The 17431-nt window shown below is 43.6% G+C and overlaps 1 protein-coding gene and 5 non-coding genes across 6 annotated transcripts; all 6 read right to left on the bottom strand.

The window, feature by feature from the left end:
* Window positions 1-2382: 2382 nt before the first annotated feature.
* On the bottom strand, window positions 2383-2454 carry trnap-cgg (transfer RNA proline (anticodon CGG)). The gene has a single exon. It is a non-coding gene; the product is annotated as a tRNA-Pro (tRNA).
* Window positions 2455-4164: 1710 nt separating this feature from the next.
* Window positions 4165-4236, bottom strand: trnap-agg (transfer RNA proline (anticodon AGG)). Its single transcript has one exon. It is a non-coding gene; the product is annotated as a tRNA-Pro (tRNA).
* Window positions 4237-5784: 1548 nt separating this feature from the next.
* Window positions 5785-5856, bottom strand: trnap-cgg (transfer RNA proline (anticodon CGG)). Its single transcript has one exon. It is a non-coding gene; the product is annotated as a tRNA-Pro (tRNA).
* A 1297-nt stretch (window positions 5857-7153) lies between these two features.
* trnap-agg (transfer RNA proline (anticodon AGG)) lies at window positions 7154-7225 on the bottom strand. Its single transcript has one exon. It is a non-coding gene; the product is annotated as a tRNA-Pro (tRNA).
* A 1105-nt stretch (window positions 7226-8330) lies between these two features.
* Window positions 8331-8402, bottom strand: trnap-ugg (transfer RNA proline (anticodon UGG)). Its single transcript has one exon. It is a non-coding gene; the product is annotated as a tRNA-Pro (tRNA).
* Window positions 8403-13903: 5501 nt separating this feature from the next.
* bsnd (barttin CLCNK type accessory subunit beta) lies at window positions 13904-14392 on the bottom strand. Its single transcript, XM_057840602.1, has 3 exons — window positions 14216-14392; window positions 14088-14155; window positions 13904-14003 (listed from the first exon to the last, which is right to left on the bottom strand). Exons 1-3 carry the CDS (start codon window positions 14390-14392, stop codon window positions 13922-13924), a joined length of 327 nt encoding a protein of 108 aa, XP_057696585.1. The 3' UTR covers window positions 13904-13921.
* Window positions 14393-17431: the final 3039 nt, after the last annotated feature.

Raw genomic sequence — 17431 nt, 5'->3', positions numbered from 1 at the left:
CTTAAGGGCTCATCCTTGAGTCAGACAGGGGACCTTGCGCAACCTAAGCGAGAATCATACCACTAGAGTAATGAACCATGAACATGGACATTTAGCCCCTTTTCTGTAGTCATGTCTGTGAAGGAATTCGCCCCCCCGGCCAAGCCGCACGAAAACTGACAGCCAAACGAAGTGCCGCTCTGCTGATGTCGCTTCCGCGCGAGTCAACCGGGAGGCAAAACTCTGCGCCTTCACTCCCGTTTAACCCTTTGTACTGACTCCATGTTCCAAAACTTTGAAGAAGGCTCACCGAAAACAGGTTGACAATTTATTTGTCGACAATGGTCAAAAAACAAGGCAAAAACAGACAAGGGAGGAACAATTCTGGATCCAGGGTTGTCAAAACTACGGCTACATAGCAATGATCCCAAGCAGCCAAAACGTTTGTTATCTCAGTGTCCAGTCTTTTTTGAAAGCTGCGGTGGAGTGGGCTGGGCCGAAGGTGTGGTTGGGTGTTGTTTTGGGATCATCCCTCTGTGGCCGGTTTTGAGTGGTTAGGTTCATGCGTCCTCCTTCGTGGCTGGGACGTGATTGCCACAGCGACAGACGCCGGTCTTGACGTCCCAAGTGCCCACTATCAACTTGTAATCCGGGCTGGGCGAGACGCTACTTTTAGGACAGAGCGCCCTGCTCTTTGTCCTTGGATTGGCCGGGAAAACTGATTGCAAGAGTTGGTGTGTCAATCTTGCTCATGACGCACACGTTGGGCTTCTGTGATAAGATGGTGTTGTGTATCTATTCTGCTTCTTTTCATTAAACTATGGTGAGCTATTTATTTCAGGTGTGTTAGAGTAGTACAAACAATCCTACAGTACATATGAGAAACAGTACTATTCCCTGATTGATTATATTAAGTGTGTTAGAGTAATGCAAACAGTTATATGGTGTGTGCGAGTAAGGTAACTATTCCTTTCATCTGTTATTATGTTCCATGACACAATTATCTGCAGTCATATGTGCTCGAATGTGACAGTCTCCAACGGATTCAAAACCAGCCCTTTTTCGACGGTCAAATCTGTTATTATGTTACATGATACAATGGACTCAAAACTAAGCCTTCACTCAGGGGTTCGTCAGGGAGTCGGAGTCGGACCCGGGACCTCTCGCACCCAAAGCGTGAATCATACCACTAGACCAACGAGCCACGGTGAGCTCTGTTTGGGCCCGTGACCAAGCGGACAAATCGGCAGCAATGTGGCAACTGCCTAAATGTCCCAAAAAGTAACATACACTTAAGGGCTCATCATTGAGTCAGACCAATGAGCCACTCTGAAGTCTACTTAGGCCCTTGACCAATCGGACAAATGGGGAACCATGTGGCAATTGCCTAATTGTGCCAAAAAGTACCATTCTCTTAAGAGCTCATTCTTGAGTCAGACAGGGGACCTTGTGCACCCTAAGCGAGAATCACACCTCTAGGGCAATGAGCCACTAATATGGACATTTATCCCCTTTTCTGTTATAATGTTCCATGACACAATTATCTAGTCATATGTGCTAGAATGTGACAGTCTCCAATAGATCCAAAACCAGCCCTTTCACTACAAGGCTCGTCCGGGAGTCAGACCCGGGACCTCTCGCACCCTAGGTTAGAATCACACTACTAGTGGGCTGGTGAACAATCGGACATTTAGCGCCTTTTCTGTAGTAATGCTTGTTATTATGTGACATGACACAATTATCCGCAGTCATATGTGCTACAATGTGACAGTATACAACCGATCCAAAACCAACCCTGGACATTCAGCCCCTTTTCTGCTGTCAAATCTGTTATCATGTTACATGATACAATGGACTCCGAACTTAGCCTTCACTAAGGGGTTCGTTCAGGAGTCGGACCCTGGACCTCTCGCACCCAAAGCAAGAATCATACCACTAGACCAAAAAGCCACTGCCACAAGCAATTCCCCCGTTATCTGTAGACATATGTGCTACAATGTGACGGTATTCAACGGATCCAAAAATAGGCCTTCACTAAGGTGGTTGTCCTTGAGTCAGACAGGGGACCTCGTGCACCGTAATCAAGAATCACACCAATGAAGTGAGGAGCCCCTAAAACGGACACTAACCCCCTTTTCTGTTGTCATGCTTGTTATTATGTCACATGGTACAATTATCTGCAGTCATATTTGCTCCAATGTGACCCTATAGAACAGATCTAAAACCAACCCTTACCCTAAGGGGCTCATCCAGGAGTCGGAACCGGGACCTCTCGCAACCAAAGCAAGAATCGTAGTACTAGACCATAAACTCACTGACGCAAGCAATTTCCCCATTATCTGCAGTCATATGTGCTCCAATGCGACAGTATACAACGGAACCAAAACCAACACTTACCCAAAGGGGCTCGTCCGGGAGTCGGACCCGGGACCTCTCGCACCCGAAGCGAGAATCATACCACTAGACCAACGAGCCACTGTGATGTTTGTTTGGGCCCTTGAACAATCGGACAAATGGGCAACCATGTGGCAATTGCCTAACTGTCCTAAAAAACACCATTCACTTAAGGGCTTCTCCTTGAGTCAGACAGGGGACCTTGTACACCCTAAAGCCTGAGTTATACTCCCGCGTTGCGGTGACGGCGTAGCGACTACGGCGTCATTCGACATTCGATAGTTCTGCGGTGAGGGAACGCGTTGCTCTGTAATTCACCGCCAAGCCACTAGAGGGATGTGGCATTATGTTTGTACGGTTTTGGGGCATGCTCGTTTACTTCCGCTAGTCGGAGAAAAAATAAACAATGCAAGATGGAACTCTTGAAAGTAAATATTCTGCTCATCAACACTGAATAAATATTGAACATACAAATGTTGACGGGCAGGCGACGCAGAAGACGGTTTCGAGGCGGTCTGGCCGACTTTTGATGCCGCACAGAGACTCGGGTGAAGAGAGCTAGCTGTGGCGGCTAGCTTCAAACTGGCGTCGAGCACTGCGTTCAAGGTCTGCAAAGCCCTCCAGCCTGATTTGTTTGCCGTGTCCTACAACCAGCCAGTGGGATGCCATAGCAGATTTCTGGCGTCTAGGGAACTTCCCAAACTGCGTTGGGAGGCTTGATTTTAAGGTTATCATAAAAAGCACCGAGGCACTCTCAATCAGTGATGATGTATTGTGTGTGTGAACTGTCTGTTATTGAAAATTAAAGATCAAAACAACTCTTTTGACACCAAATCTGTGCTTTATTCTTCATATACTTGAAACATATGTACACAGTAAATGATGAAGTGCACCAACCAAAAATACGACATAAAGTGATAAAAAGTTGGCAGTTTTTGGCCGACTGTGTCACCGCTTCGTGTGGCCACTCGATTCCGACCACCCACGTCTCGGTGGTTCTTCCATTTATTTATTTTTTCGATCGCCGACCTTGCCATTTGGCAGTCACAATAATAATTTCTTGACGAGACTTGCTCTTCGATGATACTCCCGTCGGCTTGGTGCATTTTTGCGTGTAGAAAATAATGTTTGATTCTATTCTACAATGGCGGTGTTTTCGCCCGGAAACAACAGTCTGAGCGGACCAATCACAGTCCGTTTTCGCTACGTCTACGCAACGCGAAGGTTAGGAAAATCGAGAGGTGCACTTCAGGCTACGGCGTAGGGTCGTAACTCGATTCTTCCTTGACGGCGTAGGTCTGACGCGGAAGTATAACTCGGCCTTAAGCGAGAACCACACCACTCATGTGAACATTCAGCCCCTTTTCTGCTGTCAAATATGTTATTCTGTTACATGATACAATGGACTCAGAATTAAGCCTTCATTAAGGGGCTCGTCCAGAAGTCGGACCAAGACCTCTCGCACCCAAAGCAAGAATCATACCACGAGACCAAAAAGCCACTGCCACAAGCAATTCCCCCATTATCTGCAGACATATGTGCTACAATGTGACAGTATTCAACGGATCCAAAAATAGCCCTTCACGAAGGTGGTCGTCCTTAAGTCAGACAGGGGACCTCGTGCACCCTAGTCAAGAATCACACCACTGGAGTAATGAGCCCCTGAAATAAACATTTACCCCCTTTTCTGTCGTCATTCTTGTTGTTATGTCACATGACACAATTATCTGAAGTCATATTTGCTACAATGTGACCCTATACAACCGATCCAAAACCAACCCTTACTCTAAGGGGCTCGTCCGGGAGTCGGACCCGGGACCTCTCGCACCCTAAGCGAGAATCATACCACTAGACCAACGAGCCACTGTGATGTTTGTTTGGGCCCGTGAACAATCGGACAAATGGGCAACCATGTGGCAATTGCCTAACTGTCCTAAAAAATACCATTCACTTAAGGGCTTCTCCTTGAGTCAGACAGGGGACCTCGTACACCCTAAGCGAGAACCACACTACTAGAGTAATGAGCCAATCATGTGAACATTCAGCCCCTTATCTACTGTCAAATCTGTTATTATGTTACATGATACAATGGACTCAGAACTAGGCCTTCACTAAGGGGCTCGTCCAGAAGTCGGACCAAGACCTCTCGCACCCAAAGCAAGAATCATACCACGAGACCAAAAAGCCACTGCCACAACCAATTCCCCCATTATCTGCAGACATACAGTATGTGCTACAATGTGACAGTATTCAACGGATCCAAAAATAGCCCTTCACGAAGGTGGTCGTCCTTAAGTCAGACAGGGGACCTCGTGCACCCTAATCAAGAATCACACCACTAGAGTACTGATTCCCTGAAATGGACATTAACCCCCTTTTCTGTGCTCATGCTTGTTATTATGTTACATGACAAAATTATCTGCAGTCATATTTGCTACAATGTGACCCTATACAACTGATCCAAAACCAACCCTTACTCTAAGGGGTTCGTCAGGGAGTCGGCCCCGGGACCTCTCGCACCCTAAGCGAGAATCATACCACTAGACCAACGAGCCACTGTGAACTTTGTTTGGGCCCGGGAACAATCAGACAAATGGGCAACCCTGTGGCAATTGCATAACTGTCCTAAAAAACACCATTCACTTAAGGCAGCGGTCTCAAACCGACTCCACAAAGGGCCGCAGTGGGTCCTGGTTTTTGTTCCAACAGATCCAGCACAAACAGTTCAACCAATGAGGTTTCTACTAACATAAGCAGCACCTGATTGCAATCAACTGATTACACTTGTAAGAAACCAGATTGGTGAAAAGGTATTTGTCTCGTTTGGTTGGAATGAAATCCAGTACCCCCTGCGGCCCTTTGAGGACCGGTTTGAGACCACTGACTTAAGGGCTTCTCCTTGAGTCAGACAGGGGACCTCGTACACCCTAAGCGAGAACCACACCACTAGAGTAATGAGCCACTCACGTGAACGTTCAGCCCCTTTTCTACTGTCAAATCTGTTATTATGTTACATGATACAATGGACTCAGAACTAGGCCTTCACTAAGGGGCTCGTCCGGAAGTCGGACCCAGGACCTCTCGCACCCAAAGCAAGAATCATACCACTGGACCAAAAAGCCACTGCCACAAGCAATTCCCCCATTATCTGCAGACATATGTGCTACAATGTGACAGTATTCAACGGATCCAAAAATAGCCCTTCACGAAGGTGGTTGTCCTTGAGTCAGACAGGGGACCTCGTGCACCCTAATCAAGAATCACACCACAGGAGTAATGAGCCCCTAAAGTGAACATTAACTCCCTTTTGTTGTCATGCTTGCTATTATGTCACATGGCACAATTATGTGCAGTCATATTTCATACAATGTCACCCTATACAACCGATCCAAAACCAACACTTAACCAAAGGGGCTCGTCCGGGAGTCGGACCCAGGACCTCTCGCACCCGAAGCGAGAATCATACCACTAGACCAACGAGCCACTGTGATGTTTACTTGGGCCCGTGAGCAATCGGACAAATGGGCAACCATGTGGCAATTGCCTAACTGTCCTAAAAAATACCATTCACTTAAGAGCTTCTCCTTGTCAGACAGGGGACCTCGTACACCCTAAGCGAGAATCACACCACTAGAGTAATGAGCCACTCACGTGGACATTCAGCCCCTTTTCTACTGTCAAATATGTTATTCTGTTACATGATACAATGGACTCAGAACTAAGCCTTCACTAAGGGGCTCGTCCAGGTGACTGTCCTAAAAAATACCATTCACTTAAGAGCTTCTCCTTGTCAGACAGGGGACCTCGTACACCCTAAGGGAGAATCACACCACTAGAGTAATGAGCCACTCACGTGGACATTCAGCCCCTTTTCTACTGTCAAATATGTTATTCTGTTACATGATACAATGGACTCAGAACTAAGCCTTCACTAAGGGGCTCGTCTAGGTGTCGGACCCAGGACCTCTCGCACCCAAAGCAAGAATCATACCACTGGACCAAAAAGCCAGTGTCACAAGCAATTCCCCCATTATCTGCAGACATATGTGACAGTATTCAACAGATCCCAAAATTTCCCCTGACTAAGGTGGTCGTCCGGGAGTCAGACCTAGGACCTCTCGAAACCGAAGCGAGAATCACACCGCTAGACCAACGAGCCACTGTGAAGTTTGTTTGGGCCCGTGAACAATCGGACAAATGGCCAACCATGTGACAAGCGAGAATCACACCACTTTAGAAATGATCCACTGACATTTAGCCCCTTTTCTGTAGTAATGCTTGTTATTATGTGACATGACACAATTATCTGCAGTCATATATGCTGCAATGTGACAGTATACAACCGATCCAAACCAACCCTGGACATTCAACCCCTTTTCTGCTGTCAAAGCTGTTATCATGTTACATGATACAATGGACTCAGAACTAGGCCTTCACTAAGGGGCTTGTCCAGAAGTCGGACCCAAGACCTCTCGCACCCAAAGCAAGAATCATACCACTAGATCAAAAAGCCACTGCAACAAGCAATTCCCCCATTATCTGCAGACATATGTGCTACAATGTGACAGTATTCAACGGGTCCAAAAATAGCCCTTCACTAAGGTGGTCGTCCTTGAGTCAGACAGGGGACCTCGTGCACCCTAATCAAGAATCACACCACTAGAGTACTGATTCCCTAAAATGGACATTAACCCCTTTTTCTGTCATCATGTTACATGACAAAATTTTCGGCAGTCATATTTGCTACAGTGTGACCCTATACAACCAACCCTTCACGAAGGGGCTCATCCAGGAGTCGGACCCGGGACCTCTCGCACCCTAAGCGAGAATCATACCACTAGACCAACGAGCCACTGCTCATATGCTTGGGCTCGTGACTCGGACAAATCGGCAACCATGTGGCAATTGCCTAACTGTCCTAAAAAATACCATTCACTTAAGGGCTTCTCTTTGGATCAGACAGGGGACATCATACACCCTAAGCAAGAATCACAACACCAGAGTAATGAGCCACTCACGTGGACATTCAGCCCATTTCTGCAGTCAAGTATGTTACGCTGTTACATGATACAATGGACTCTGAATTAAGCCTTCACTAAGGGGCTCGTCCAGGAGTCGGACGCGGGACCGTTCTCACCCTAAGCGAGAACCATACCACTAGACCAACAAGTCACTATGAAAGCACTTTGGGTCACTTATCAATCGAACAGATGGGCAACCATGTGACAATTGCACAACTGTCCAAAATATACCATTCACTAAAGGGCTCATCCTTGAGTCAGACAGGGGACCTCGTGCACCCTAAGCGAGAATCACACCACTTTAGTAACGAGCCACTTACATGGACGTTTTGCCCCTTTTCTGTAGTTATGCTTGATATTTTGTGACATGACACAATGTGACAGTATACAACCGATCCAAAACCAACCCTTATCTATAGGGCTCGTCCGGGGGTCGGACCCGGGACATCTCGCACCTAAAGCGAAAATCATACCAGTAGACCAACAAGCCACTGTGAGTACTATTTGGTGACCAATCAGACAAATGGGCAACCATGTGGCAATTGGCTAATTTTCCCCAAAATATCCCATTCACTTGAGGGCTCATCCATGAGTCAGACAGGGGACCTCGTGCACCCAAAGCGAGAATCACACCACTTTAGTAATGAACCACTAACGTAGACATTTAACCCCCTGTAGTAATGCTTGTTATTATGTTACATTACACAATTATCTGCAGTCATTTGTGCTACAATGTGACAGTATACAACGGATCCAAAAACAGCCCTTCACTGAGGGCCTCGTCTGGGAGTCGGAGCCAGGACCTCTCGCATCCAAAGCAAGAATCACACCACTAGACCAAAAACCCACTAACGGAAGCTATTTCCCCATTCTCTGCAGTCATATGTGCTACAATGTGACAGAATACAACAGATCCAAAACCAACCCTTCTCTCAGGGGCTCGTCCGGGAGTCGGACCCGGGACCTCTCGCACCCAAAGCGAGAATCATACCACTAGACCAACGAGCCACTGTAAAGTACCTTGGGTCCGTTATCAATCGAACAAATGGGCAAACGTGACAATTGCCCAACTGTCCAAAACATACTATTCACTAAAGGGCTCATCCTTGAGTCAGACAGGGGACCTCGTGCACCCTAAGCAAGAATCACATTTTAATAATGAGCCACTAACATGGACATTTAACCGCCTTTTCTGTCGTCATGTCTGTTATTATGCTATATGACACAATTATCTGCAGTCATATGTGCTACAATGTGACAGTATACAACGGATCCAAAACCAGCCCTTCACTAAGGGGGTCGTCCTTGTGTCAGACAGGGGACCTCATGCACCCTCAGTGAGAATCATAGTACTAGACCAACGAGCCACGAACTGGTACAGTACGCTCCTTTTCTGCAGTCATATGCGTTATTAACTCAAAACTAACCTTATTCTAAGGGGCTCGACTGGGAGTTAGACCCGACACCTCTAGCACCCTAAGCAAAAAGCATACAGCTAGAACAACAAGCCACCATGAGATATACTTGGGTTTGATATCAGTCTGACATAAGTGCAACCATGTGACAAGTGCCCAATGATCTCAAACATACCGCTTATTAAAGAGCTCGTCCTTGAGTCGGACAGGGGACCTAATGGAGGCAAAGCACGAATCACACCACTCGAGTAATGAGCCATGCACGGGCACAATTATCCCCTTTTCTGCAGCCTAATGTGACATTACGTGACATCATACAACAGACTCAAAACAAGCGCTTTACTCAGAGGCTCGTCCGGGAGTCGGACACAGGACCTCACGCACAATCAGCCAGAATCACACCACTAGAGTAGATACTAACTTGAGCCAATAACAGGAACAATTAGACCCATTTCTGCAGTCATATGTGTTATTATACAATGGACTCAAAAGTAATCCTTTAATCGTCCGGGATTCAGACCTGGGACCTCTCGCATTCTAATCGAGAATCTTACCACTAGACCAGCAAGCCACAACTTGATACACTAAGCCCCTTGTCTGCGGTCGTATGAGCAGCAATCTGACATTACACAATGGAGCCAAAACTAACCCTTTACAAAGGGGCTAGTCCGGGAGTCGGACCCAGGACCTCTAGCACCCAAAGCGAGAATCATAACAGGAGAGCAGGGGTGTCCAAACCAGTCCTCAAGGGCTGCTATTTGTTCCTACCAAACAAGCACAGACAGTTTAAAACAATGAAGTTCCTGCGAAAACAAGCAGAACCTGACAGCAATAACCTGATTACACTTGTAAGACACCTGATTGGTGAAAAGGTGTCCTCTTGTTTTGTTGGAATGAAATCCAGCACCCACTGCGGCCCTATGTGGAATAGTTTGGACAGCGCTTCATAAGAAGAACGATCAATTGTGACCGGTATTTGGGCCCGTTATGTCCAACCATGTGACAGTTGGCAAATGATCCATAACTCACTGACGGTCCTATTCTGCCCATTATCTGTATGTCAGATTTCCAAGCCATAGGGCGGCCGTGGCGCAGTTGGTACGTTGAGTTGCTCTGGGTTCGATTCCCGACTACGACTGCCCAATGTCGAAGTGTCTTTGGGCAAGGCACTGAACCTTAAAGCAGAAATGTGAAGTAATTTCTTCACATGCCAAATAGGGTCACAATTAAAGTAATTAAACATTGTCCAACAAATAAAGCATGAAAAAATAATTTATATGTTGTATATTTGACAAAATAATCGCGTTTCCAAAGTTCGAGCCAGAAAGGGGACGAACCCGGAGTTGATACGTCGCACCGGGAACAGCGATGGCAGCTCCTTACATACGGCTGCCATACAAAGCCCTTCAAACAATGATTCAAACAGCGATATAAGCGATAGATCGAGCGCAAGGGAGGAGATCCAAGTTTTTGAAGAGTTGGAGGAAGAAGAGGAGGTTGGAATTTTATGTTGGACGTAACATGTATTAGCCAGACGCTAATCAGGATGCAAACAATGTGCTTAGACTACCTGAAATGGAATGGATACAAGACCCATCGAGATTACAAGATTGGTAAGATATAGGCTGTTATTATTTTCATGATTTGAAGATGCAGGCATTTGCACATGATTTTATGTTTTTGTCTATCTGATAACATTGTTAAAAAAAATAATAATCAGACTTCATGTTCATTTTGGCAGATCCGGCACCTCTCGTGCATATAAAATAATAATATAAAAACGTTGGGGGGAAAGAAGGAGATGAGCCGTTGATGGCTTTCTCCACTTTATTGTGGCAACAATAAGAAAACAAAATAATAGCGGACTGCCGCCACATTCGACCGCGAAGTTTTGCTTCTCGCTGATCTCCTCCTCGCCTCCTACTACTCCAGCGTCTCTTAAACGGATCGTGCATAGTGTCTTGTTATGAGCTTTTTGTTTACAAATGTATCGAACACACGACGTGCTGACAAATGTGTTTCTTTATTAACACATGGAGCTAACAGTACAACACGGCTTGGGGCTCTCGGCAGGAAGTGGCGTCTAATGGCGTGAGGAAATGTAGTTTTTTCACACAAGCGAACAGATTACAAAGCACCACTTCAGTGTTGTCCCGAGACTACATTTCCCATGATTCACTGCGTGACCTGCGCGCTCGCTGATTCGCTGCCAGACATTAAAAGCAACACGCATGTTGTTGTCACCTGTCAGTGGCTCTCGTAAAACACAAACTAGAAGGCTATCAAGCGATCACCGTGAAAGAAACGCCGAACCGTACAAATGCAATGCAATGCTTGAAGCATGAAGGTGGAAATACATAATACAAATACAAATAAATGTGCACAAACTCACCGGCGGTGTGTGTCTCTTACTGCTACGTGACCGTGAATTACCGCAACGCCGACCCACTTATATGCACATCCACACCCCTTTCCCGATTGACAGTGGATTAACCCTTTCGGACAAGATCGTAGATGACGCACGATTTAAACACGCTTAACCTAGCGAACGCAACAACAACTATGATCGGGGATTGCCACGAGTTAACTTTCGGCTAACGTCGCTAGCTTATACTGTTCATTCCACAACAGTTGGTAGCTCTGCTTTGACAAAGTCATCAGTCATCTATCCAAAAATCACACTTACTTTTTGGCAAATCCTTGATCATAAGCAGACCGGTTACGGAAGCAGGCATCTTCGAAGTGTTTGCAGCAGAGAACACTACTCGATGATGGCGTGAAATCCATTCGCTTCAGGCAAACGAAAGATGTCTATATCCTTTGGCCACTCATACAACGTTTCGTTTGAGTGAGAACAAAACATCGCCACACACTGCCGTGGCATCTAACCGAGAAGCAATGCAACAAACAATACTGTTCTATGGCAGACTTCCCTCGCACTTCTAGTTGTGATGTAATTTTTCCGAAGATTGCCGAAGAAAAGCATTTTCGTTGTCAAGGGCGTTGCTATGGGTTAAACAAAGAATCTGGAAGGGTTGCACTAAAAAAAAATAACGAAAATATGCTTATAACTGTTTAGCCATTGATATTATTCAAAAACATGGTTGGCCAACCTTACTTCACATTTGTGTGTTAATGTGTACGTGAAATTGTAAATGTGTGCTCATGTAAAACACTTTAGGCATGGTAACCATGTAGATACAGTGCCTTGCAAAAGTATTCGGCCCCCTTGAATCTTGCAACCGTTCGCCACATTTCAGGCTTCAGCCATAAAGATATGAAATTTAATTTTTTTGTCAAGAATCAACAACAAGTGGGACACAATCGTGAAGTGGAACAACATTTATTGGATAATTTAAACTTTTTTAACAAATAAAAAACTGAAAAGTGGGGCGTGCAATATTATTCGGCCCCTTTACTTTCAGTGCAGCAAACTCACTCCAGAAGTTCAGTGAGGATCTCTGAATGATCCAATGTTGTCCTAAATGACCGATGATGATAAATAGAATCAAGTCAATCAAGTAATCAAGTCTCCGTATAAATGCACCTGCTCTGTGATAGTCTCAGGGTTCTGTTTAAAGTGCAGAGAGCATTATGAAAACCAAGGAACACACCAGGCAGGTCCGAGATACTGTTGTGGAGAAGTTTAAAGCCAGATTTGGATACAAAAAGATTTCCCAAGCTTTTAACATCTCAAGGAGCACTGTGCAAGCCATCATATTGAAATGGAAAGAGCATCAGACCACTGCAAATCTACCAAGACCCGGCCGTCCTTCCAAACTTTCTTCTCAAACAAGGAGAAAACTGATCAGAGATGCAGCCAAGAGGCCCATGATCACTCTGGATGAACTGCAGAGATCTACAGCGGAGGTGGGAGAGTCTGTCCATAGGACAACAATCAGTCGTACACTGCACAAATCTGGCCTTTATGGAAGAGTGGCAAGAAGAAAGCCATTTCTCAAAGATATCCTAAAAAGTCTCGTTTAAAGTTTGCCACAAGCCACCTGGGAGACACACCAAACATGTGGAAGAAGGTGCTCTGGTCAGATGAAACCAAAATTGAACTTTTTGGCCACAATGCAAAATGATATGTTTGGCGTAAAAGCAACACAGCTCATCACCCTGAACACACCATCCCCACTGTCAAACATGGTGGTGGCAGCATCATGGTTTGGGCCTGCTTTTCTTCAGCAGGGACAGTGAAGATGGTTAAAATTGACGGGAAGATGGATGCAGCCAAATACAGGAACGTTCTGGAAGAAAACCTGTTGGTATCTGCACAAGACCTGAGACTGGTACGGAGATTTATCTTCCAACAGGACAATGATCCAAAACATAAAGCCAAATCTACAATGGAATGGTTCAAAAATAAACGTATCTAGGTGTTAGAATGGCCAAGTCAAAGTCCAGACCTGAATCCAATCGAGAATCTGTGGAAAGAGCTGAAGACTGCTGTTCACAAACACTCTCCATCCAACCTCACTGAGCTCGAGCTGTTTTGCAAGGAAGAATGGGCAAGAATGTCAGTCTCTCGATGTGCAAAACTGATAGAAACATACCCCAAGCGACTTGCAGCTGTAATTGGAGCAAAAGGTGGCGCTACAAAGTATTAACGCAAGGGGGCCGAATAATATTGCACGCCCCACTTTTCAGTTTTTTATTTGTTAAAAAAGTTTAAATTATCCAATAAATTTTGTTCCACTTCACAATTGTGTCCCACTTGTTGTTGATTCTTGACAACAAAATAAAATTTTATATCTTTATGTTTGAAGCCTGAAATGTGGCGAAAGGTTGCAAGGTTCAAGGGGGCCGAATACTTTTGCAAGGCACTGTAAATGTGCTATATAAGTACTCTCCATTTACCAATCGCCAAACCTATAATGTTTCACTTTGGCACCCATGCCATGTGTCAGTTGTATATCCTAGCATTCAACAGACAGTGCTGTAAGCATTGGGAGCTGACATAAACACAATTACAGTAAATAGTTACAAAAAAATATATTTATTGCCATTGATTGTGTGACATTTGTACTGATATGAAATCATTAAAAAAAAATGTTTTGGTGAAACGAATGATTACTTCTGGGGGATAAAGACAGACTAGCAGTGGCGTTAGAACAGATGTAGCGTGGGACAGCTGTTGTGTCTCTTTAAGGGTTCGTGGATGCAGCAATCAGGTGCAGCGTCACCATGTCTTCCATCAAAATAAAAAGGACAGAAAATCACAACTAAGTCTCTTGATTTTGACAAAGCTCTACACAAGTGTTTGTGTCCGTACCTCTTATATTGTTTATCGTGCACTATTTCCTCCTGGTTCTTGTCCCACATCCCTGAAGCTACAACAACCTAACACACACAACATCACGTTAAAAAATAACACACACTTCATATTGCTTGTGAACTCACCTTTGGGTAGCACTGGCACACACTCCACACGGTGCCCACCAACACCATGGCACCACCCGCGGCGCACATGGTGGCATAAACGTGGGGCTTCTCACTGGTCATGATGAAGAGGCCTAAGGCCACCACGCACCAGCCCGCCACTATTAGCCCATATCGGTACGGCTTTCCTTCCACCATGTTTGTGGAACACTCGAGCTTGAAGGTGAAGGCTCGTGTGTTTGTGTGTGTGTATGAAGGCGGTTAAAGTTCCACATTGCTGCCTATGAATGGCCAAAGTCAAGAAAGGACAGAAGCATTGGTTTGTGATAGGTCACCTTCTAGAGGAAATGAAGCAAGCTTTTCTGTTAGGCGGTGCTGGGGCCGTACTAAAAAAAGTTCCTCACATGACTTTAATATGGTTATGTGGCTGTAAGAACCCGCAAGATTGCGCTAAAACACCACTTTATAAATAGGGCTCACACCGGGGCACAAAACTTGAATAATAGAGAATTGGTTCCAAAAACACTTTACATCCTGGATTAGCTGCCACTCAATCACAGTAGTCAGAGTGGAAAATCAATGAGAGTGAATCGGGATTTTTGTTTTGCTAATTCTTGTTGAAGGTCATTAGGAATGGGGAATTTTATTTGTGTGTCTGCGTTGCTTTAATTTTGAAAAAATGTTGTTGAAAGTCAGTGGAGTGAAAATATTTTAAGGTCAAGTATAAAGTGATCCCTGGCTACCTTGCGCTTCAAACTTCGCACCCTCAGTCCAACAAGGATTTTTTTTCAATTAAAAAAAAATATATATACAGATGAGCTGTCCCGAGCGATCTCAGTGTCACGCTCGCTCCCTCCCTCCCTCTCCCTTCTCTTTGTTCGTCAGAGAGTGAACTGGAGTTGCTTATTAAAGTAAACGATGATTGACAGACAGTTAAGCTTTGATCTTGCCAGAGACTCGACCTTCAAAGGGCCGCATGCGTCAATCATCGTTTAACTTGTTAAACATTGCTGCGGCAACTCATTGTGAGTGGACACTCAATGAATTTTTACTTTTTTAAAATGGGTTGGGTGTCTCCTTTTTTTCTTGTTTAAAAATAATTATGAGGGACAGTAACATGTTTAAAACTTATCAAAATTATTAAAGTGCTTAAAACATATATATTAGAGCTGTCAAATGATTAAAATTTTGAATCGAGTTAATTACAGCTTAAAAATTAATTAATCGTAATTAATCGCAATTCAAACCATCTATAAAATATGCCATATTTTTCTGTAAATTATTGTTAGAATGGAAAGATAAGACACAAGATGGATTTATACATTCAACATACGGTACAAAAGTACTGTATTGTTTATTATAACAATAAATCACAAGATGGAATTAACATTATTAACATTCTGTCAAAGCGATCCATGGATAGAAAGACTTGTAGTTCTTAAAAGATAAATGTTAGCACAAGTTATAGAAATTTTATATTAAAACCCCTCTTAATGTTTTCGTTTTAATAAAATTTGTAAAATTTTCAATCAAAAAATAAACTAGTAGCCCGCCATTGTTGATGTCAATAATTACACAATGCTCATGGGTGCTTAAGTCCATAAAATCAGTCGCACCCAAGCGCCAGCAGAGGGTGACAAAACTCCCAAAAACACAAGTAACAAGTTGGCATTGCACTGTGCTGTCATTTTAATCTGTTTGAGCGGGGCATGTGTGTTAATTGCGTCAAATATTTTAACGTGATTCATTTTTAAAAATTAATTACTGCCCGTTAACGCAATAATTTTGACAGCCCTAATATATATATATATAGTGGGGAGAACAAGTATTTGATACGCTATATATATACATAAACATTTTTTTTAATGATACTTTGAGGAAAAAGGTGAAAAAAAACATGTCTAATATGTATCTCTTTCAACGATCTGAATAAATACATTGAACGAGAAAAAAAAATTGGGGGGGGGGGGGGCGTTACTTTTGCGGTTTTTCACTCATCGCGGCGGGTCCTGGTCCCCATTAACCACAAAAAACGAGAGATCACAGTATATGGCGGAAAACACTGACTTGAAGTTCTGCTCTGAGACCCCCCAATTTATCAAAGTTGTCCGATATGCATGTGTGATACATCATTGGAAAGCTTAAAATCTCAATTTTCTGGGGGAAAAACTTTTGGACAGGAGGGCATTTTTAAAATGTTTTTTAAACAGCAAAACCTTATCTGGAGGTGAGAGCACGTGAGAGCAGAATTACAGACGCCATGACTTTACCGAGATATTATCGCAAACTTACCTTGTTTCGATCCAAAGACTCCATGTTGCACTGTATCACTGAGTGTCAAGACTGGATTTTTGGGGGATTTTATGGGTGAAACATGGAAATATAACAAGGGTCGCGATGCAGAAATCGCAGACATCAAGGAGTGGTCGAGATTTTCTTTTTCATAAATTTACCTTTTTAAACGTTTTTTTTCCCCCCTGATTTTTCTTTGTTTGGATCGATTATTTATCATCTAACATATCTGAGAAAATGCAACAGTAACAAAAAAATACAATTTAGCGATAGTTATGAAGTAGATATATGTGACTTTTTTACAGCCGCCATTTTTTTCACTGTGACGAAATTTGTTTAAAAGTTTAAAATATGCGAGGGAATAATTATTTAAAGTCCTTTTTTTTAAAAAAAAAAAAAAACATAATATTAGACATCAATTAATGATTGTAAGCTAAAAATGACAGACATTTTGAATGATAAATATAATTACTTACCTTGGTTTCATGGCTGGGTTGAAACAAAAACGGTTGTGCGACGTCTGTAAACGGGAGTTTCCAGGGTACAACGGGCAAATTAAAAATTGTTTGGGGGCTTAATGCGCCTGTAATCTGCTATGGCAGCATATAGAGATATTGTTTTATCAAACACAATAGTTCTTTTGTCTTAAAATATAGCAGTTTCTTTTAAAGAGTGCAAGAGCAGAAACTGCTTTTTCAGTCTTGTCTGTGTTTTCCACCATATACTGTAGGTCAGATGCAATATTATATCAGTTGAAGTGAAATTGTTAATTAGTTAAAACTTCACACTGAATATTAATAGGGATTTTTTGGGGCCAAAAAAATGTAAATTTCGGAGGAACAATAAAAAAAAAATTGTTTTTTGATAAGAAAAACACCCCTGCATGACATGAATTTTTGGAACGATGAGAATTGGTTAAGCATGTAAGAGTAAAGCATCTAAAAA

Source organism: Corythoichthys intestinalis, chromosome 7 (assembly GCF_030265065.1).
Source record: "Corythoichthys intestinalis isolate RoL2023-P3 chromosome 7, ASM3026506v1, whole genome shotgun sequence".
Lineage (NCBI taxonomy): Eukaryota > Metazoa > Chordata > Actinopteri > Syngnathiformes > Syngnathidae > Corythoichthys > Corythoichthys intestinalis.
Note: the sequence above shows the minus strand (reverse complement) of the source record. Positions and strands in the feature narration are given on the sequence as shown.